The 23,834-nt window shown below is 44.7% G+C and overlaps 1 protein-coding gene across 4 annotated transcripts in view; it reads left to right on the forward strand.

The window, feature by feature from the left end:
- Window positions 1–17,948, forward strand: part of SYN1 (synapsin I) — a 253,699-nt gene extending 235,751 nt beyond the window's left edge. Inside the window, exons 10-13 of one of the 4 annotated variants that reach the window (XM_082263912.1) lie at window positions 6,652–6,795; window positions 6,890–6,947; window positions 15,661–16,395; window positions 17,098–17,948. In XM_082263912.1, coding sequence (XP_082120038.1) covers window positions 6,652–6,795; window positions 6,890–6,947; window positions 15,661–16,364 — 906 coding nt within the window. In that variant the 3' untranslated portion in view covers window positions 16,365–16,395; window positions 17,098–17,948. Of the gene's footprint in view, window positions 1–6,651; window positions 6,796–6,889; window positions 6,948–15,660; window positions 16,396–17,059 lie in introns of all 4 variants that reach the window. The other 3 variants (XM_082263909.1, XM_082263910.1, XM_082263911.1) reach the window with 3 other exon arrangements.
- The last annotated feature ends 5,886 nt before the right edge of the window (window positions 17,949–23,834 follow it).

Raw genomic sequence — 23,834 nt, forward strand, 5'->3', positions numbered from 1 at the left:
AAAGAGCCCTAACACAGCACTTCTCTTTACTTTTTTTGTCTATTTATGAGAGAGTAAACTCCCTTGGTTGATTTTTACCTATAGATAAGCCTATAATAAGGCTTGCCTATAGGTACAGTAAATATCTTCTGAACATACCCATGCCATTCCTTCAAAGCCGTGTTCCGTGAACAGTGAGTGTCATCATTGCGCCTTTTCTAATCAAAGGACCGGGACTCGCTAACCCGAAAGGAAGAGCGTGTGAAGATGGAAGCCCTGTCAGCGGTAACAGCAGGCCACTGGAGGGCTTCATTTTAAAGTGGTAGTATAGTAAAAAAAAAAAAATAGGAAAAAAAACCCTGAAAGACAAAGGCATAATGAGCTAGTATGCATTGCATACTAGCTCATTATGAAAAACTTACCTTAGAATGAAGCCCCGACACGGACCCCCGGACACCGCTGTGGGAGCGGACATGATCCCTCGGCGTCTCTTCCGGGTTCGGCGGTTCCGGCGCTGTGAGTGGGTGGAGCCACGATGACGTCATCCTGCACATGCGCGCGGGGGATTAAATTTCCGGCAACTTCCCGGCAAGGAACTCTGAAGGTCCGCCGGACCTTCAGAGCGCATGCGGCGCTAGCGTCAGCGACTGCACGCAGTGCAAATATCTCCTAAACCGTGCAGGTTTAGGAGATATTAATTGTACCTACAGGTAAGCCTTATTATAGGCTTACCTGTAGGTAAAAGTCCTAAAAATCGGTATACTACCATTTTAAGGCAGGTTTCACAAAATGTGCTAGTATGCAATGTATAACATTGTCTTGCATGAGGACATTGTTTTTCTTCACCGAGTTTACTATCGCTTTTTTTTTTTTACTATCAGTTTTTTGCTAGTGTCCTAGGAGGATGGACATTTTTCTGCAGCTCTGCTATGTTAAACACCAACATTTATGAACTAGCACCTGTTTTCTTCTTTGTTTTTTCTTCAGTAAAAACTCCTCCATACATTTCAAAGCTCTGAAAGTCTGCATTCAAGTCCAAAAAATCTGAATGAAGTGTGCCAAATCTGTCATACCTCCCTTTACAAGGGAGACTTGCTTCCGTGAAAAAAGATGCTTACTTAAATCTTTCCAGTGTTTATACTCTCTGCTGTGTTTGGTTTCTCATCCACACCTCAGGTATTCACCAAGGTGCTAGCCCTAGTGCTAGCCATGCTGCGCTCTTGTGGCAACTGGAATGTTTAGTTGACCTCCTGTTGAGGGAACAGTCAGCACTGGCTCTGTTGGACAAGACATGTTCCTTTCACAAAAAAAGATTCTCAGTAACACTCCAATTACTGATTTAAATTCTCCATTTCCAGGAAGTACTCAACTCTCCGCTTTTTCATGAGAGTCCTAGGTCTGATTTTTTTTTTTAGGTGTTTCCATTTACACAGTTCTATCCTATCACTGGAAAGACTGATTCGTCTATCACCGAGGACCAAGTTGTCCCAGGCCTGGTGGCTCATGATTTGAGAAACTCCTTATTTCCCATCTTTTGAAGGATCTTCATGATCGACCTCAGACTGTCGGGCTGGAGAGGAGTCCCGGGCTACTACTTCGGGGCGACCTCGGAGCGACTTGCATAGACATTCATTATATGAAGTCCGTACAAGTCGCGCCGAAGTCGCGCTGCACGGGACTTCACAAGTCGCCCCCGAAGTAGTACAGAGTCGTGCCACTTCAGTGTGAATGGGCTCTAAGCGAAAAAGTCCAATTTGGGCCCAAAGTGTCAATATTTTGTGTGGCCACCATTTTTTTCCAGCACTGCCTTAACCCTCTTGGGCATGGAGTTCACCAGAGCTTCACAGGTTGCCACTGGAGTTCTCGTCCAATCCTTGATGACGACATCACGGAGCTGGTGGATGTTAGAGACCTTACATTCCTCCACCTTCCATTTGAGGATGCCACACAGATGCAGGGTTTAGGTCTGAAGACATGTTCGGCCAGTTCATCGCCTTTACCCTCAGCTTCTTTAGCAAGACAGTGGTCATCTTGGGGGTGTGTTTGAGGTCGTTTTCATGTTGAAATACTGCCCTGCGGCCCAGTCTCCGAAGGGAGGGGATGATGCTCTGCTTCAGTATGTCACAGTACATGTTGGCATTCAAGGTTCCCTCAACATTCATGCAGCCCCAGACCATGACACTCCCACCACCATGCTTGACTGTAGGCAAGAAACACTTGTCTTTGTACTCCTCACCTGGTTGCCGACACACGCTTGACACCGTCTGAACCAAATAAGCTTATCTTAGTCTCATCAGACCACAGGACATGGTTCCAGTATTTCATGTCCTTAGTCTGCTTGTCTTCAGCAAACTGTTTGGGGGCTTTCTTGTGCATCATCTTTAGAAGAGGCTTCCTTCTGGGACGACAGCCATGTAGACCAATTGGATGCAGTGTGCGGCATATGGTCTGAGCACTGACAGGCTGACCCCCCCACACACTCCTTCAACCTCAGTCTACAGCAATCGTACGTCTATTTCCCAAAGGCAACCTCTGGAAATGACGCTGAGCACGTGCACTCAACTTCTTTGGTCGACCATGGCGAGGCCTGTCCTGAGTGGAACCTCTCCTGTTAAACCGCTGTATGGTCTTGGCCACCGTGCTGCAGCTCAGTTTCAGGGTCTTCAAACCAATTTGATGCAGTGTGCGGATTATGGTCTGAGCACGGACAGGCTGACCCCCCAGCCCTTCAACCTCTGCAGTAATGCTGGCAGCAATCATACGTCTATTTCCCAAAGACAACCTCTGGATATGACTCTGTGCACATGCCCTCAACTTCTTTGGTTGACCATGGCAACCTGTCCTGTTAAACCACTGTATGGTCTTGGCCACCGAGCTGCAGCTCAGTTTCAGGGTCTTGACAATCTTCTTAGCCTAGGCCATTTTTACGGTATGTAGAGCAACAATTTTTTTTTCTCTATTCATCCTTCATTGATGGACGCAGTCTCTGATGCATACTGCCCCCTACAGGAGTAGGACACTAGGCAGAAAAAAAGTTCTGGCTATGCCTATGGGCAGTCCCAGGGGGTATAGCCTCTCTTCCTGCATAGGATGTCAGTTTTAATCTGCCTAGTTAGGAGTAAGGACCTAGTTCCTTGCTGGGATCTCTGGTCCTGGCAAAGTTTTTTTCGAGATCATTTTTTTTTAGTTAGCTTTTTCTCCAGATTTTTTCCAAGCACCTATGCCGGATCTGGGCGACGGACTGGATGTATAGATCCAGTGGTCACCCCAGCCGGCCAGCGTGCGCGCGCAAATCTTAGCTCCGCTCTGGGTCATCCACGAGATAGTGTCACTGGACGGGGACTGGCCCCCGTGAGTTAAACGTCTCGCCAGGTCGCATACGGCCGGATCTAGGCCCGAGTCACAGTGTTCCTATTTGGCCGACAGCCCCCCACTTCGGCGGAGAGGGTTTCTGTCAGGAGATGCCCGCCTGTTCCGGTATGGTGAGTTAATGTTCCCCCCCCTTCCCCTGACGGATTTTGGGGTGGAAACGGGCCCCTCCTTGGGACAGTCGGACCCTCACATTCCCAGGTTCCCCTCTGTCCTGTCACGCACCCCATTTTCTACCTGCCCCCCCTCCCTACCTTACACTGGGATTGGGCCTACTCCCGGGGGCTAGGACCATGCTGTGGGCAAGAAGTGGGGGGCGGGGGTGCGCCGGCGGCACCAGACGAACGATCATGCAGGGGGGTCTCTACCTGTTCCTCCAGGGCCCACCTGCCGATCAATCCTGTTTTGGAGTCTGGGGGGGGTCCCCACGAGGGTCCTCAGCTGCTCTGCAGGCTGCGCAGGGGCCGCCATTTTCTTTTAGCCTCATGTGCTGAGGAGATTGGCGGCCATCTTGTTACACCCGGCATGGCCATAATGCAGTGGTTCTCTTTATAGGAATCAGTGTGAGTTCCTGGAGGCGTTTTTTTGTAGGTGGAGCCCCTCCCTATACCTTGGGCTGTTTCTCAGATCCTTCTTTGGATCGAGCTGCTGCTGACATCTGCTGTGCAGACATTCTGGGCTGCCTGCTGCATCTGGGAACAGTGAGTCTGGGGGTCTCTCTCTCTCTGCTGGGGGGTCTCCAGTGCACTTGCCTAACCTTCGGGGGCTCTGTAGGACTTTTTGGGAAAAAAAATAATACATTTTTGTGTCACTTTTTTCAGCCTTTGCTGACGGGATCCCCTGGTGCAACATGGACCCTACAGACCTTGTGTCCCTTCCTGACCCCCTCAGTGAGGCCACAGGGCCCTCCGGACCCCAGCTATCGACAGTACAGATGCAATTTTGGCATTCCTGGAAGCATTTGTGTCCCGGGTACAGGTGGCCTTTAAAGGGCGAGGTGCTAAGAAACTCCCTCCGCCTCCCTCCGCCTACCCCTGCCTCATCTGATGTCTCAGGTTCTGAGTCCAATTCAGCCACTGCAGATGTGGGTCACCCTGCCAGGTCCGCTACCTCGCGCCCTGTCTCCGCTGATAGTGAGGATGACGTTTCTACCTCCACTGTCAAGATAAGGCACTGGTGGACGCACTAGTTGTTTCTGTGCGTGACCATCTAAAAATGGAGGACACAGCTGTGACTGAGGCGCAGGTTAGGTTTGGCACTCCCGCGTATTTTGCCACCATGCTCAAAAAAGAATGGGACCACCCAAAGTGTTCCTCTGGGGAGCCTAAGCAGATTGCTAGACCCTACCCTTTTGAAGAGTCCCTGAAAAAGAAGTGGACTGTGCCACCTACGGACTCCAGGCTGAATAAAGCTACCGTGATTCCAGTGGAGGATTCCCCATCCCTTAAGGATACGCAGGATAGGAAGGCGGAGTCTGTGGCCCGCAATATGTACTCCTTGGCGGGGTCTGCACTAAGACCGGTGTTTACGGTTGCCCTTGTCACACAAACATTGATTAAATGGGCTAAGTTACTACGCCGTGACCTGGAGGGGAGACAAGTCCCTCCTGCCTTTGAGGAGCTGTTGGACCAGCTGGTGCAGGGGCAGCAAATTGTTTGTGATGCCACGCTGGACACTGCTCCCATATTGAGCCGACTGTCAATTTCGGTAGTGGTCCTCCAGCATATACTTTGGCTAAAGTGCTGGTCCGCGGATCAGACTTCAAAGAAGGCCTGCCCTTGACTGATCTGCCTTTTCAAGGAGATCGCCTGTTTGGAGCTACCCTGGATGACATAATTAAGGGTCTCACAGGGGGGGAAGAGTACCTTTCTTCCACAGGCTAACAAGGGTAAGGACCCTCATCGCAGACGGGGTCCCTCCTTTTCAGCACACAAGAAGTTTTTTCGTCCCTCTGGGTCAGTCGATAAGGCAAAGCCCTTTAAGGCTCCCTCGGGCGGTTCCAAGCGACCCTGGTCTGGCAAACAAAAGTCTGGTTTCTCCAGACCTGCGGACAAGACCACCTTGGCCTGAAGGTGCACCCTCACCCGTATCTGGGGGGGAAGGAGGGGGCGTCTTTGCCGGTTTCCGGAGCTGTGGCTATCCCGGATAGCAGACACATGGGTTCAGGAGGTCATACGGTCTGGATAAAAGATCGAGTTTCGATCTGTCCCTCTGGTAAGGTTATTCCCTTCCAATGTGCGAATGTCCCCGGATCGTTTGCTGGCGCTCTCTGGGGCAGTTCAGGACCTGGTACAACAGGGGGTAATTGTTCCAGTTCCGTGTGCGGAACATTTTCAGAGCTTTTATTCAAACTGGTTTACGGTTCCCAGGAAGGAAGGCAAGGTGCGTCCAATCCTGGACCTTAAAGTACTAAATTGCTTTGTGGGAGTTCAAAAATTCAAGATGGAATCAGTTCGCACAGTGTTGGCCTCCCTACATCAGGGGGATTTCCTGGCCTCCATAGACATCAAAAAAGTGTAATTTCTTCAGTGTTGTCACATGAAAAGATATAATAAAATATTTACAAAAAAGAGAGGGGTGTACTCACTTTTGTGAGATACTGTATATTGTTCGGAGGACTACATGATCCCACCCATCTATGTTTGTACAAGACAACAGTACAGATAACAGTTTCAGTAGTTTGATCTGGTTTCTGTCGTCCTGATACAGTAGGGTGAGTTAACGTCATCCTAGGACTGGAAGTGTGTTTCTGGCAGTATCACCAGGTAAAAATAAAGAAAGAAAAACCCTGTAAATGAATGTAGCCACCACATCTGGTGAACTGCAATAAAGTACATTTTTGTTTTTGGGTTTAGATACACCTTAGGCTTAGCTCTACCGCTAATGCTTTATGCTTAGAACAGCTACTCTTCTCTTCCAGATTAACAATTCAGAACCTGTTTAGCTGTGATTTGTTTATGACTGAAAGACAGTAAATGCCAGCCACTAGTGACCAGTGTTGCCCAAAGCACTATTCCAAATTCTAATATCTCAAAATATTTTTTTTGCGCTTTTTGATATCTGATTGTCATTGGATTTATTTGTGACTACACTTTGTCAATTATGATTTTTCTTTGAGATGTTATATGATGTTTATTGATAGGCACCGCAGATATGATTTTACTACAATGAAACTGACAAATGAAGCATTTTGGTGCACAAGGCTGGCTTGGATTGGATTGGAACAGCTACTGAACTGTGTCTGTGTATACCTTACACGATCTTCCTCTAAAGACCCAGCTTATCACTGCCTCTGTCTTTTAGGTTGTTGGCTCATCAATGCCTTTGATTGGAGACCAGCAAGAAGAAGACCGTCAGCTTATAGCAGAATTGGTGGTTAGTAAGATGGCCCAGACTCTGCAAAGTGGCTCATCTCCCAGCCGCTCTGTTCATGGACAGCAGCCCCAGGTACAAGAAGAGATTCTGCTTCATTTTATTTCTATGTACTCAGCCCACATTACTCCCTCGAGTTGGATTTGCTAATATGCACCTTCTGTTTTAGGCTCAGCCTGTTCACTCTCGCTCTCCCACTCCTGCACAACAAAGACCACCTCCACAAGGTACATGTATTGCTTTACTTTTTCTACTAACGGCTTGGTCAGCTACCAAGAACTGAGCTAGTTTTATTACGCAATTATATCAATTGCTTACTCTGGATTATTCATTAATCACAACTAAGCTACAGCATTCCAGTTTTAAATTCAAGGTCCCCCCCCCGTGTATAGACCACCCTCTCTTAAAGAAGTGTTGAAATAACAGAGTCTCAAATACCTTGACGTATTACTGACGTTGTTTCCACATACCGTATCATCTATTCACACCCTTTGCCCGTGTTAGTAGATTGTTTAAAAAAGCTTTTAGAACTGATAAAGTTGCAAACAGGGAAAATGGCAAATGGCAGACAATTTAAATACTGAACTATTTTGGCTTTTAAAAACAGTGGTAAAACATTGTGGTATTCCATTGGCGATTGCTTCTCTAGTTTCCAAAATTTTATTAGAGATAATAAGCATTTGGGTAAATACTATGTTCAGTAAAAATTAGCATATAAACGTGGTTTCTGGAAGCAAACTTCTTTGCACTTTACATAATATAGATCAGGGGTAGGCAACCTTTGAGAGGTGGAGATCTACTTGAGCAACATGGAAGAGATCAAAGATTACCGAGGTGCAGCGACCTCTTTTATCCCTTTTTTTTTAACTAAATTAACTAGTAAAGCCCAAATAAAAGATGTCATGGAGAAAACTTATAAAAATATAAACAAATGTCACTATAAAAAAAATGTATATACTTACCTATTTCCAGCCTGCCCTGATCCGGTCAGGTGATCTTCCCTCTATCAGTCAGTGGTGGCAGCAGAAGAGAGCGCAAAGACAACGGCTAAAACCTGGAGTGGTGACATCACCTATAGTTTCCCATGTCCAAGCATCTGTTGGTGCTCTCTCCTCTCCCCTACACACACCACTGTCACACACAGGTAAGATAACGTGACCTAATTGGAGTGGCCTGGAAATAGGTTAGTCAGCAGGGGCATTTTTTAAGGCTAGTTAGGTTGAAGCTGGTATTCTACTTTAAGACCGGTATATTTACGTTGCCGGTTTAAAGTGGTATACTGGGATGATGCCTGTAGCTACAGGCATCTTCGCAATATTGTTTTTTCGGGCAGGCGATGCTGTTTTTTTTTTTTTTTTTTTTGTAAAAGCAATCCTAGCTGTAATTAGCCACTGGATTCCCCTTCCACCACCTCTCTATACTGATGGTCAGTGTTGAGGCAGTGGGTACTGGCAGTTAATAAACCCCTTTGTGACGCATTAGTAACCAGTGTCAGTGTTATTACCCCTTTATGCTGCATTAGTGGTCAGTGGCAGTATTGAATAATACCCTTCATTCTGCAGCATAAAGGGGTTAATTAACACTGACACTGGCGCCACAAAGGATTAATTAACTGCTATTGGTCAATAATGCATCAGTGACAGCACATTAATCCCTGCATGTTGCACATTTCTATGAAATTATTAACCCCTACGCCCCCCCCCCCCCTCCCCCAACAAAAATTATCCTTGTTACTTGCATTCATTATGCACCCTCTTCTCCCACCTCCCAACCTCTGATTGACAGCAAATTAGAGGCCGGGACTAGAAATCATCTGTTGGATGGAGATCACTCCGCCCGACAGAATGTAAGCCTTCTACATTAGTGTCAAGTGCAGGAGCGCACCCGGTACCCCACTGCAGCTCTGCATGTGTGATCTAATCTGGGCAATAGCTCAGCTCGGCTGTTGCTGTAGCTCTGATGTGACAGGTAGCAAGCTTGATCAGAAGCTGGCGGCATGTCTGGTCGCAATCAACCTGTCAGATAGCCACGATTGACAGGTGGATCTTGGTCGACAGGTTGGTGACCTCCGATATAAAGGTTTAGGCCTAGCTCTAGTCAAATTCTTTTTTTTTTTTTATGGGTGGGGGAAGGTGGGAGAAATTTTTGCAGCTTTATTTCTCTCTGACCCTTATTGTGGAAATTTTACTCAACTTTCCCCGTGACACCCGCAATAGAAATGGGAGTGTGGTTGTCAGTGGGACAGGAAAGCACAGACATAAAAATATTGTCAAAAGGTTTAACCCTTCCTCATTCTACAAAAAATGTGTCTTTGTCATTGTGCCTGTCAAAGATTTTTCATCACTTCCTGTCTTGAGAAGTGACGGATACCCTCCCCAATAGAGGACAGAAATTACGATAAAAAAATTGACAGGCTCTAAACCTTCCCTTCTCTCCAAAAGCAAAATAAAACATAATTTCCTATAGTTGGGAGCCGATATCTGGGTCCTCCACCTTATTTTCCAAAAGGGAACCTGTCAGATACAAATATAGTAATGGCCTTTACTGGCTTGTTTGACCTGCAGTGTATGTCCCATCGTCTTACTGACTGCATGCAATTAACCCACCAAGTAATCAAGGATGGATAAGGATGACACTCCTGGAGTTTGTACATTCCAAATCTAGTCAGCAATGGTGGATCCTCCATTTCTATACCCAAGGTTGTATTTTTATGGAGAGTAGAATTTGAAAGTCCAGATGTTCACAAGATGCTAGGTCAGCCTTTTTCAACCAGTGCATTTAGGTTTCTTCAGGGGGGGCCAAGGCAAAATGCCTAAAAATTGATCTAAAATTGTAAAAAACCAGCAGGTGGATCAAGCCTGCCGTTTAGTTACACAAAGCCACAGGTTTTCATTATTCACCATTACAACTAGACACTGGCATCCTAACAACCAATGACGTCATCAGTTGATAAGGAGGATTTCTGTTGCCTCCACAGCATTAGGGTTTCTACTTTTACTTCAAGCCAAACCCAAACACTTTAGCGTTGAACACCAATTTTTTATTTTTTTTTAGTATCCAATATAGGATAACAGACTTGGGACACCTTTGGGGGCTCCAAAGAGAACAGTAATGTGGCATGCATAGTGTCCCCTCACCCTCCTGTCAGGCCCTGTTCCCAGCCACATTCCTGTATGAATAATATGTCCGGGTTTCAGGGGGACTAAAACCTGGACACAAAATTCAAATCCTAGACAGGTGGCAACACTACACAGCATCCTTGTTTGATCCTCCTCTGCCCCTCTCCCTCAGCACTGGGTTCACATTAGCTGACTGATGGATAGGAATTGAGGGAGAAGAGAAACATTGGAAAACTAGTCTATACCAGTGTGCAAAAGTATATTCGCTTTGAAAGAATAAATCACCACTAATATTGGGTGTCCTACGTGTGAATGTTGCTGTATTGTGTAAAACTGTTAGAATAGTTTTTTACATTTTAGAATGGGGTGCCTTGAGACTGTTTATAATTTTAGAGGGTGCCTTGACTGAAAAAAGGGTGCTAGATAAAAAAAAAAAAAACAGAAAAGATTACAAATGATGCATTTCTTTCTTGGTCGGTCTTTGTTTCTGACAGTTTAAGGTATGTGACTGGTCACAGGATTGTTAATAATTAATAGAGAGTAACTTATTTCATTTTAAGACTAACTAAAGTTATGTAGGAAAGATATATGTGTTCAGGCAAATCAATCAGGTGCGATTCTAGAGCAGTTAACTATACAATTAGTTTCCTGCAATCTGACATCTATCTTCTCACATATACCGTATATCAATCTATACTGCAGTATTGTTGCCCTTGTATTGTGTGAAAACAGAAAAGAGCAAGATAGACTTCTCCCATTAAGAAGCACCGAATAATGAGCATCCATTGACCTAATCAAAGATTAAGTAATTTAATAGGAGAATTGGCATTGGCCCAGACATGATTGATGACTCCCTTAGTAAAATCGTAGTAGAGTCAGGTAGGGTGTTAATAAAAAAATATGAATTGCTTTATAAGAAATTGATTTATAAGAATGCCTCTAGTTTACATTTGAGCTTTAATGGTACTTTTAAGGTAGTTCTTCAGGGGGTCTTGTGTTTCTCAATAATTGGGCAAATGGATGGACCATCTAATATCACAGGGTACCGATTCACATTGAGTGATTGTAAAGTCTGCTGTGTCTCAGCCAATCAGGAGAGAGAGAGTCCTGGATGGCAGAGGCACTCCTGGACATTGCTGGATAGAGAGGGGGCTCATGCAAGTATTAGGGGGGCTGCTGCACACAGAAGGCTTTTTATTTTAATGCATAGAATGCATTAAGATAAAAAAAACTTCTGACTTTACAACTCCTTTAGGCTTTACCTATCCAGTTCCACCCATATTCAACATGTTTATTTCATTTTGGTGTGGCATCCATTGGTACAATATGAATACTAGAATTCCCATTTCTATGCAGCTGCTTTGATCACCCCAAAGCCAATTTTGCCTCCACAATTCTCTTTAAAGTGGACCCAAACTCAAAAGGTGAAGTGAAAATGAAGATTTGTTATGTGATAGAGAGCATTTAAAAAATGTTAATTGTGCCTTCCAGCAGCACCCTGAAAGAAAGGTACCTTTTGTCTGAAATATCTCCTGATAAATAGCAGTGCACTTCCTGTATGGGAGAGTGCCCAGGCCTCAAAGCTCTATATCAGCCTCATAGTTGTATATCTGCGGTGTCTAAGGGACAGCTTGCAGTTCCAGTGCCCAATGTGAACAGATGCTGAACACTGAAGCTCCAGCCTACCACTAATCTTCAGAAATTCTAGTAGCCTGAGAGGACACCAGACAATATCAGTGTCAGGTGAACTCAACAAACTTATACTGCCCCCACTCGTGAATGTAGGAATTTGTTTTCAAAACCTCTCTGCCAAAGTGAACAACCCTGAAGACTAAAGCCCCTTTCAGACAGGTGGACTCTGGCAACAGATCTGCCTGCTCATCAGGGAATCTTTCACTGATCCCCACTGAGCAGACAGGTGACAGGTCTCTGTCCACTCAGCTTATGTAGAGCAGACTGGGACACAGCCCCGCTGTCCTCTACGGGTGGTCGGATGGAAACAGACAGCCTGTCTGTATACATCTGACTATCAACCGGTCCGCAAGACAGATGGGGAACAGATCCCCATTCATCTGTTTTTAGTGGCCAGGATCAGATGTCGATCCATGGAGGGCAATGGATGGTTTAATCGGGTCCACCTAAAAAACTGACAGGCAGACCTGATTGGTCCGCACGTGTGAAAGGGGCCTAACAGCTGCCCTTGCTCATCTAAGACGACGGACAGTGAACAGACATCCTCACAGGGAAGCTCTCTCGAACTTCTAGTACCCTTCTTTATCGACTACAAACTACTAACAGATGAGGTTGCTGCACATCTCAAACCTGATCTCACCTCTTCAATTCAGGAGCTCCTCTCCCAACAACTGCAGGACATTAGGGAACAACTCATTGCCAAAGCCTTGTCGCAGGGGGTGGGCAGCATCAATAACAGCAAGGATTCTTGCCAAATCCAGCTCATAACTCTCCACAGATGACAGGCAGCATTGATTGACAAAATTGAAGACCTTGAGAACAGATCACGAAGGAACAACCTTCATCTGATAGGCATCCCTAAAAGGCTGGGCTTTTTAGAACCTCACAAGCTGTATACCCACGATGTCCCCGCAGCACTGGGTTCCTCCAGTCTGATAAAAATGGACCATGTGTACAGATTTTGCCCTCAAACAAACTCATCTTAACCACAGCCTGTCGTGGTGGTATACCGTGACTATGCTGACAAATTCTTCATTCATTGGGCATACAGAACACAAAAACACCTCACTGTACAGGGCCAAAAGATACTACTCTTCTCTGACTTCTCTGAAATTTCAAAACTCCATAGAGCTTTTACTCCATTATGTAAAACTTTGATAGGCAAGAGGATCAAATTATCTCTCATGTACCCAGCCACCCTCAAGATCTTTATGCCCATAGGTGTGTGCACAGGGTGTGCTAGGTGTGCCTAGGCACACCTTAATCAGATTCCCCCAGTTTAGACTCCTGATATTTCACCAAAGCCCCCTAACGAGCTCCTAAACAAATTGTAAAAAAAAAAAAAATTTGTAAAAAAAATAAAATTGTAAAATAAAAAAAAACTACTGACACCGTCCACTGCCCTACTGACACTGTCAGTATATATACACATGCACACACACACACACACACACACACACACACACACACATATGTGTTCGAGCTTTGGGGTGCACACACTAATGCAATAGGCTGTGCATACCTACTGTATGTTCATGCCCAATGACAAAGTTCACTCATTTGTGGATCCAGAGAAAGCAACTCATTTTCAGCAATCTCTTGACACAATCCCCCGACTAGGTCATTACCAGCTGACAAAATAGGAAGCCCATTGAACTTGCACGCTAAGACTCAATGTACCATAAATGACAATATGTGATCACATCTCTTAAAATCTGGGGGTTACAGCTTTCAGAGTTACTAAGACACCCTCCCCCCCCCCCCTCCCCAAACTATTAATTTTCTGAAAGCATAAGACCAGTAGAAAAAAAACAAGGTGCCAGTGATTTTGTAGGTCCCTCGATAGTTGCGCAAATGTTTTTTCAAATTATGCTTTTACTAAAATTTGCATTAAAATAATTATTAGTATATAGTATAAATTCCTACTAAGTATGAAAAATAAAACTGTGTTGACTTAAAAAATATTTGGGAATTTTAAATTGTGCCTCTTTGTGAAACAGTCAAAGCAATCTGGAGGCTGGCTTTCACCTACTCCTTTTACTAATGCCTAATCGTAGTGCCATGTGTGCGCAGCCTTGGTGTACATTGGCATAAAATGATGAAGGCATATACAGTATTTAATTGCAATGCAGTGCTTAACAATGTGCCACCGAGTGTTGAAACAAAATCAAGCACTGCAATGCATTGTAACAATAGACTGCTTGAGTACAGCACATACCAGAGCAATTAGATTAACGTGTGCCCACTAATGTGAATTGGCCCTTAGTGTGTTAGTGTACTGCAGTGCACCCACACACAAAGGGTATCACTGCTATTTTTTTAGTTCACGTGTATGGTATGTGTGTTTGGGAAGGGGGTATTATAGGCTTCATTCACATGACCACAAGGGGCCTACAATAGGTAGCGTATTTCTGTGCCCAAGAGTCAAAGGTGTTTGCGTACAGCTGTGGGCAGCAGGCTGACAGACGGCTTGGCTGTATGCTTGTAACCGCATATCTAAGTGTGGGTCAGTGTATTGCTGCCTGCGGCTGTACACAAACATCTGTGACTCATAGGTGCAGAAATACGCTCTGTGTGTGAATGAGGTCTTGATGCTCATTCATGCCTGCGGCTGTACACAAACATCAATGACTCGTGGGTGCAGAAATACGTTCGGTGTGTGAATGAGGTCTTGATGCTCATTCATGCCTGCGGTTGCTGCCTCCGGCTTTACACAAACATCAATGACTCGTGGGTGCAGAAATACGCTGTGTGTGAATGAGGTCTTGGTGCTCATTCATTCCTGCTGTTGTACACAAACATCTTTGACTCATGGGTGTAGAAATACGCTGTGTGTGTGAATGAAGTCTTGGTGCTTATTCATGCCTGCGGCTGTACACAAACATCTATGACTCGTGGGTGCAGAAATACGCTGTGTGTGAATGAGGTCTTGGTGCTCATTTATGTGGGTGCTGTGGCCTGTTCAACATGAATTAGTAGTTTGTTTATACAGCTGGAGTTGCGGGAGCTGCAGGTGGGCCTATGTTACTCCATGGGATGCAGTGGCTGTATGAACACAGCCGCAGGTCCTAATTTGACAGGAATGTGGGTATGGATGCTTGGCCCCGAATGCAGACAGTGTGCATTCCGGGCCCTTCACCCACGCGCCTGTTAAACTAGGACCTGCAGCTCTATTTATACAGCAGTCACGTCTCCATGGAGTAACAGAAGATACCTATATGCAGCTCCAGCCGCATGCACAAAGTTCTAATTGCTCAACTTTTTTTTACCATTTTTAACAATTGTATTTTTTTTTTTAACAGCCCTGTTAGGGAAGGGCTTTAGTGAGATACCAGAGGTTTAAACAGACCCCTGATGTCTCACTTTTGAGACAGATAAAAAGATATAGGACACAGATCCACAATATCCTTCTCTGTACTGAATGAATGAACAGGAAATGCTCTGTACAGAGGCTTTCTTTTCATTCAGAAACTGAAAAGATAGTAAACACCGGTAACTATGCTTCAGTTATAAATGAACACAGTAGTGATCAGTACTGATCACTTATACCAATAACTCACTGTGTTCATTCAGAAAAGGAATAGGTTGGTAAACATGATATATTTATCAGCCCCCCACTCTCCATCCTGAAACCAATCTTCCTATGCCCAAGCAGCAGCTGACAGCTGATGGAAAAGAGAGAAGGAGAAGCTGGCAGTACTGTGAGGGAGGGGAGAGTTGGGGATCATATATGTTTGTCAGTGAGGATGGGAGAAAACTTTAGAGCAGCAAGGAAGAGGAGGAAACAAGATAGGAGCAGTGCAGTGATGGTAACACCGGGGAAAGGGGGGCACATTTTAAATGAAAGGCTGCTACTAACAGCTATTATTTTGTTCAGCAGAGTCTGCTGACCGGTTCTGCTATAAGTTCATGGTCACTGAAGTGACCGTAGGATTATAGCAGAAGGTGAAATGCAAGCAATGTATGGCATACTAACCTGGCCAACCGGAAGCAATTTTGTGTCATCGTATGCCATACATGACTTGGCTGGCAGGAAGAGGGTTAAATAAGAATTACAACACAAATAACTCATCTTTCCATTAGGAATAGCTTGTTTTAATTTGTTTTTTGTTTTTTTATGTTTTTTTAGGAGCACCCCCTCCAGCACAGGCTGCTCAGCGGCAAGGAGGTCCTCCACCCCAACAGAGACCTCCACCCCAAGGACAACAGCTTCAAGGTCTTGGTCCTCAGCCATCACAGCATTCACCAAACCTTCCAAGCCCTGGTGCACAACAAAGGCAGTTGATTTCTCAGCAACAACAACAGCAGCAGCAACAGCAGCAGCAGCCCCAGCAGATGAGGCCACAGCAGGGATCTCCCCGCCAGTCTCAGTCCCCTCAAAGGCAACCAAGCCCTCAAAGTGCGCAATCACCCCAACGCCAGCAGCAAGCTCCTCCTATGCCAGCAGGCCCAAAGCCAATGGGTGTCCAGCCTCCTCAACCCCGCCAACCTGGCCCTCCAAGACAGCCAGTCTCTGGAGGCCCTCAGCAGAAGCCACCACCACCAATTCACCAACAGCAACATGGCATCCGTCAGTCAGGACAGCAGCCACCACCCCAGCAACGCTCATCAGGACCTGGTGGTCCCCAGCAGCCACCTCCTCAACAGCAGCCTCCACAGCAACAGCCACCACACCAGCAACAACCGCCACAACAGCGACCCATGACCCAGCAACCCAGGCCCAACCCACAGGGACCTGGGCAGGGTGCGGCACGTCCTGGTGGGCCACAAAAGCCTCAGGTGGCTCAGAAGCCTGGCCAAGAGCTGCCCCCACCCCAGCCGCAGCTTAAGTAAGAGCCCTTGAGGTTCTGGGTGGGCCACACAGGTTTCAGCTTCACGTACTACCTTTTGCATCCCTTTGTTGCATGCCGCTTAGGTAAGGTAGACACAGCTTTATGTCAAAGACTGGACCACCATGTGGTTTTGCTCATGGTCTTGTGTACACTTATAGCTTGGATCCTGTTGGGTCATGTGGGCAGTTCTCTTTCCCAGGTGGCACAGGGTGCCTAGAACAGTCAGGGTTCATATTAAGACACAAGGTATAGCCATTGCTGTCTGGTGGGTTCAGTTGATTTCCTGAGGTTGACTGTGTTCTGTGATTTATACCTCCTCTCCTTTTCAAGGCCTGTAGATGGTGTCTGAGACTTGTGGATATTTAAGTGTGGATGATTATTAATGCATGACTTTAACTGACCATTATTTCTCTCTCCCCCTTCCTTAAACATCCCTTCTCTTCCCCCCTCCGACAAACCAACATATATATTACATCTTCCCTAAATCTTGTGTCCCATTGTCTTCATCTCTTGCATCTCTCCTAAATTCTACCTTTTTCTGTGCTTCTTTCTCCTTTTTTTTCTTGCCTAACCCCATTTTCTTGCTCGTTCTCAATAAAACAACTTTCTCCCTTTTCATATTGCTATCTCCACTTCATTTGCATTTTTCCACCATTCCTTCCTACCTCCACACCATCACTGGTCATTGTTCTTCAGTAAGTCCCAGTCCCTCACCAACTCCTTCACCCTTGCAGACTCACCAGCTCCACGCTCCAGTCTTAGTCACGACGAGGTGAAGGCCGAAACGATCCGCAACCTGAGGAAATCCTTCGCCAGTCTCTTCTCAGACTGAAGGGGTCTTAACAGGAAAATAATCCCTTCTGAGAAAAAAATAAAAAAACTTCCACCACATCCCACTTCTACCACCCAGCATTGCGGTTGTGTGCATCACCCCTGCTCCCTCACCTGTAATGCACGGCTTAATCTACTCCTGACAAAATGCCAATGAAGAGGTAGATATGGAGAAGAGACCAATCATAAAAAAACACAGAAGGAAGAGAGAACTCTAGAGGCTTATAGACCATATTTATTTATATATATATATAAATAATTTATACATATATATTATCAAATTCCAGAGTAATGAATTATTGAGGTCTTCTCAGACTGTCAAAGATGATGAATGAGCTTAGAGGCTGCCACATAGGTGTAATATTAAGACGTGCCATCAAGATGACCCTCTACGAGGGACACTCGTTAGGGCCAGTGATTGTGTGCACAAGTCCTACGTGTGCCAGTCCTCTGTGTATATATATGTATACAAAATATATAATCATGGATAGCAGTATATATCAGAAGCTGTAGCAGTAATTTTTTATGTTTGTTTGTTCTCTCTGACACTGTCACTTCTCTATGCTCTCCTTCCAGCCTCTCTCAGTATCTACTCTCCTGGTTCTGTCCTCAGGCTCTGTTCTTCTGACACGTGATGTGTTGCCGTGTACTTTTACCGTGGTCCAATTCCCATTTATATTTTGTTGACATCTTTAATGAAGTGCCCCAGCTTTCCTCTCCCCTTTTCCCAACCTCTTCTGTCTTTATACTTCCCCCTTCCCAAAAACAAACCTGGCTGATGACCCCCTTTCCATCCCCACTTTTCCGCTTTGTGTTCCCATCCATTCCAAGTCTATTTTTGTGTGGCAGTAACACTATTGTAATGTGTGTAACCTAAAAGCTTGCTGTGTGGTACTATCGTGACCTGGTCGTTAGTGAGCAAAAACAATGTTCTAAGTATTCAGAGTTTAAGAAAAAAAAAAAAAAAAGATATATTATATTATGACTATATGAAAAAATGTATTCTATTGCCTGTGCGGAGCAGGCCCCCTGAGAAGTGTGTGTACTGTTTGTCAGCGTTTGTGTGAAAATGTGACAGCCCCAAAGGGGCAAGAAAACGTGATTTGTCCAAATAAAATAATTCTCTGGAAGCAAAAATATTTGTACTTTGCCATGTCTGGGTTGTAGGGCATTACTAATGCGGATATCTACAAACTGAAAGTCTCAGCATGCCCTAGCATGTAGCAGAACGCAAATGCGTGCCTTAAAGCAATACTTCACTCTTTCAACATTGTTTTTAATCCTTATGCAGCTAGCATTAGTAAATGGATAGGAAAGTATATCATATTTTCTTGTTTTGTTTTTTTTTTTATATTTCTTCAGTTACTTCCTGATTTCTGTGCCTTGGCAAATGAGGTCATACATCCCAGGAGTCTTCAGGAGGGGCATTCTTCGCTAAGCACGCCCCCTCCTGCTTGCATGTCTGAGCTAAGGGCGGATGCATTCCATGAAGTAAATTCTACATTAATCATCTGCCCTTACTCAAGATGGCCATAGCCAGAAATGCTAGGGGTGTGGGGTTTTTTTTTTCTGCTAGGGGTGAAATGCTAGAAAGTGATTTCTCAACAAAGTAAAGCATGGAGACATGGATGGATGGGTGAGTTTTCTCTGAATATTAAACTCTTCCTGCGAATCAATGTACCTGTACGTTGGCTCAGAGAAATGGTTGTACCAGTATGATGCCTGCAGCTGCAGGCATCAACCTAGTACCGTTCTTTAGACCCGGCGGTCAGCTTTCAGAAGATAACAATGTGGCCGTTAGCCCAGTGAGGGTGAAGGGAATGTCACACCACCCCCCCGGCTCTGCCCGGGTCTCATGTCCCACCGGGAGAACCGAGCAACCAGCCGGCATGCTTTCTGGCTGGTTGGAGACCCGAACAAAGCTGGATTCGGCTTTGATCGGGTCTCTGATGTAGTAACCTGAAAGCGACGTCATGACGGTTTGCCATTTTGAATACTTTGAAGTGCAGTGAAGGGGTCTGGGGTCTTTTACCCCCAATCCCTCCATAAAGAGTATCTGTCACTGCCTATTACTGTCACAAGGGAGGTTTACATTGCTTGTGACAGCAATAAAAGTGATCAGTTCTTTTTTTTTTTTTTTTTTTTTTTAACAGTGCTAAAAATAATATAAAAGGGAAAAAAAAATTTTTTTAAAGCGCCCCTGTTGCCATGAGTTCGCACACGAAAAAAAACGCATGCGTAAGTCACGCCCGCAAATAAAAACGATGTTCAAACCACACACGAGGTATCGCCGCAATCACCAGAGCAAGAGCAATAGTTTAAAAAAAAGACCTCCTCTGTAACTCTAAACTGGTAACCATTAAAAATGTTTAAAGCGTCGCCTATGGAGATTTTTAAATACCGTAGTTTGTCGCCATTCCACGAGTGTGCGCAATTTTAAACCGTAACATGTTAGGTATCCATGTACACGGTGTGACATCATATTTCACAATATTCAAAAAATTGGGCTAACTTTGTTTTCGTTTTTTTAAATGCAGTAAAATACATTTTTTCCCCAAAAATTGCATTTGAAAAACCGCTGTGCAAATACCGCGTGACAAAAAATATTGTAACGACCACCATTTTATTCTGATTTTATGAGTCTTTGCTAAAAAAAAAATTATATATGTATATGTGTATATGTATATATATATGTGTATATATATATATATATATATATATATATATATATATATAATGTTTGGGGGTTCTAAGTAATTTTCTAGCTAAAAATACTGACTTTAACTTGTAAACAACGTGTCAGAAATAGGCTTGGTCCTTAAGTGGTTAAAAATGAATTAAACAGCATTTTTGGTTTGTGGTGCTCAGCTCAGATGCGGTGTAATTTCACTTTAAAGTAAGTACATATTTCACACATCTATCTGAAAGTCATTTTTTACAAGTATCACATTTTTACTTGCGGTCATTTTGATTGTTGTACAACATTGTAAACCTTACAAGGAACACAGTTTCTGCTCAGTACTCTGTAGTATTTTACTACAACATTGCCGTAGCACATTAGTCCTCCCAACTCACGTTTGTCAGTATTATAAGGATCTTAGAACCCCCCTTATGCAGGAGAACTGTCCCCAAACCACCCACTGCAGACTTCTTGCTGTGCCTTCTTTTGGAAAGGCTGGTGTATCAATGTGTCAGCACTTATGCCTCATCCACACTGGGAGTCAAAAACGTCACTTTTAGGGGGTTAATTTACTAAAACTTGAGCGTGAAAATCTGGTGCAGTTGTGTATGGTAGCCAATCAGCTTCTAACTTCAGCTTGTTTAACCCCTTCACGCCAACCGTACGCAAATATGCAGCCTCCCTTGACTGGGCTTTTTTCCGAGGGGCCACATATTTGCGTATCTCCCTTTTGTGCTGGGAGCGCATGCAACGGCACAGAGACCAGGGTACACTCTCGGCACAGAGAACGGGGTACACTCTCGGCACAGAGACCGGGGTACACTCCCGGCACAGAGAATGGGGTACACTCCCGGCACAGAGAACGTGGTACACTCTCAGCACAGAGACCGGGGTACACTCCCGACACAGAGACGGGGGTACACTCCCGGAACAGAGACCGGGGTACACTCCCGGAACAGAGACCGGGGTACACTCTCGGCACAGAGAATGGGGTACACTCCTGGGAAGAGAATGGGGTACACTCCCGGCACAGAGAACATGGTACACTCTCAGCACAGAGACGAGGGTACACTCCCGGCACAGAGAACGGAGTACACTCTCGGCACAGAGACCGGGGTACACTCCTGGCACAGAGAACGGGGTACACTCCCGGCACAGAGACCAGGGTACACTCCCGAATGTACAATTCACCTGATCACTGTGATAGCCTCCGATTAGCAGTAATCGGTCACTGTGAAGCCCGCCCCTGTGTTTTCTGTCTCTGTGAATGGACGAGAGAGATACATTATATCGTTCACTGTCCTTGCAGAGAGAGGGAAAAAAAAAAAGAATAATGAAAAAAAAAAAAAACTAGACCAGGGATCCTCAAACTATGGCCATCCAGCTGTTGCGGAACTACACATCCCAAGAGGCATTGTAAAAATCTGACATTCACAGATATGACTAGGCATGATGGGAATTGTAGTTCCTGAACAACTGGAGGGCCATAGATTGAAGACCCCTGAACTAGATCAAGGTTTGATCTGGGTCAGTGCCAGGATTAGTGTTTGGGTCAAGGTCAGGGTCAATATTTTTTGGACAGAATTTTTTTTTAGTATCAGCGTCAATTAGGGGTTTATTTACTAAAGCTTGAGAGGGCAATATTAGTCACAATTCTGCAGAGAAACCAATCTGCTTCCAGATTTTATTGCCAAAGCTTAATTAAACAAGCGGAGGTTAGAAGCGGATTGGTTTCTCTGCAGTAATGTGAGTAATTTTGCCCTCTCTAGCTTTAGTAAATAAACCCCTTAGTGCCGGTTCACACTAGGTCGCTCCGACTTAGGGGGCAACCTGTGAAGTCGCGTCAATGCAAGTCGCCTCCAGGTCGCCCTGAAGTAGTACAGGACCCTTTTTCTAAGTCGAAGCGACTTGTGTCGCTCCTATTAGAACCGGTCCTGTACTACTCAATGACCGCGACGGTGCACGACTTGCCAGGCTGACCAAGTCACCTGGCAAGTCATATTAGTGTGAACCGGCACTTAGTGTCGGTGTGGTTTAGGTAGGATAAAAAAGCAAAATGCACACTATTATGGGCTGTACTACAAACAAGTAACACACATATGTGGTATCACTGCAATCCTAAAGGAGCAGGAGAATTTATTTTGGGTTGTTCTTGGGTGGTAGCTTTTGGTAGTAGCAAGAAATATACAGTTATATTTAAAAAAGTTTTTTTTTTTTTTGTTTTTTTACTATTTTGGGCCAGTTTTCCTTTGATAATAAAAAATAATAGAAGATATTGATTACCATTTACCACCAAATGAAAGCCCAATTTGTCCTGAAAAAAAACAGTATAATTCACCTGGATGCACAAAGTAGCTGTGATGATATGTACAGTTTTACACATGTCAAAGTTGCAAAATTTGGCATAGGCATTAAGATTTGTTTTACCATTAGGGGTAATTAAGCTTTGACAAAAAAACCTGGAAGCGGATTGGTTTATATGCAGAGCTGCACCAGATTTTGCACTCTTTAGTTATAGTAAATTAACCCCTGGGTGTCCATGCACATGGCGTATAGAGGCAGAAAAATAAACCAGAGCCAGCGTGTTCAGGAGAGCAGAAAAAATGCCTGAAGAGCCTAAATGCATGTAAACAGCAATGAAATTAATGAACGCCTAAATGTCTGACATGCCTAAATGTGTTTACAAAAGCCGGCTTTAGGCGTGTTTTTAACACGGTGTTATTTCTGCCAGGAAAAAAGGCATTCAGAAGAGCTGGGCAAATGCCCACTGAGTGTAAGGTCTTAAATGTTTCTCGCTGCTTTCCAATCAGATTAAAACTTGTCCTGGAAATGTAAACCTGATTGGTGACATGGAGAGCAGAAAGAGGACGCTACATAGATCAGATTTAGGAAGTATGTCATAGAAGAGGGTATTGAGAGTACAGGAATGACAACGGCTGGACTAGGTGTGCAAGGTATTGCCATCTGCTATGCAGGAAATAATCATGGGAACACAAAACTCCCCAATTGGGACACAAGAAACAAAGAAAAGAGGAGGCTTCTGAGATACCTTTCTCCTGACACCCTCCATCAGTACACTCTGCAATTAAGTAGACTGGCACAAAGGCATGGCACACTGCTCTCACCAGAGGTCACAGGTTAGCTCTACCAGGCAATATCACTTATAGAGTTAGTGCAAACGCCCACACGTTCTCTTCAGATTCAGCATTCTTAAGGCTCCATTCACACCTGAGGGTATCTTTTTTAGGCATTTGGAGGCAGGCATTGACATTTAACAAAAACACTTGTAAATTGCCAAAAAAGAAGCTTGTGTACTTTTTTGAGCTTCAGGTGTTTTGCTTCAGGTGACAAAATGCTCATTTGTGAACAGGGGTAATCGAAATGAATGGGATTTTGCTTGTTGGGCGTTTTGAGACTTCAGAGATGAGCGTTTTATGACTGAAATATGCTCAGGTGTGAACAGAGCCTAAAGCCCCGTACACACGATAAGAAAATCTGTAGGGAAAATTCGTCCGACGACCGATCTGCCGATTTTCGGGTTGTTAGTATTGTGCTTTCGACAGCCGACTCCGACTTTTTGGCTGACAAAATCCTGATGTGCAGGCTATATAATTTTTGTTGTCCGTAATACGTCCGATTTTCGTCTCATTAGTACAGATTTCCACGGAAAAAAATCTTAAGAGCAAGACTAGGCATGCTCAGAGACGAAAGAACACATACAAAGCAATCCAGCACGTGACATCACTTCTGAAGTAGAATTCTGTCGTACGGGAAAATTCGTATAAATAATAACCTCTTCACTTTCCACATCAGACTAGCATGCCACAAAAAACGGACGACAGATCGTTCGATAATCTGATCGTGTGTACGGGGCTTTAGAGCCCTGGTACTCGACACATGGCCCATTGACCTTTTGTGTGCAACATATGAGCTATTGGGAAACAGTTAGGCAGCAAAGTG

Source organism: Pelophylax lessonae (genome assembly GCF_965119305.1).
Source record: "Pelophylax lessonae genome assembly, chromosome: 7".
In the NCBI taxonomy this organism is placed as follows: domain Eukaryota; kingdom Metazoa; phylum Chordata; class Amphibia; order Anura; family Ranidae; genus Pelophylax; species Pelophylax lessonae.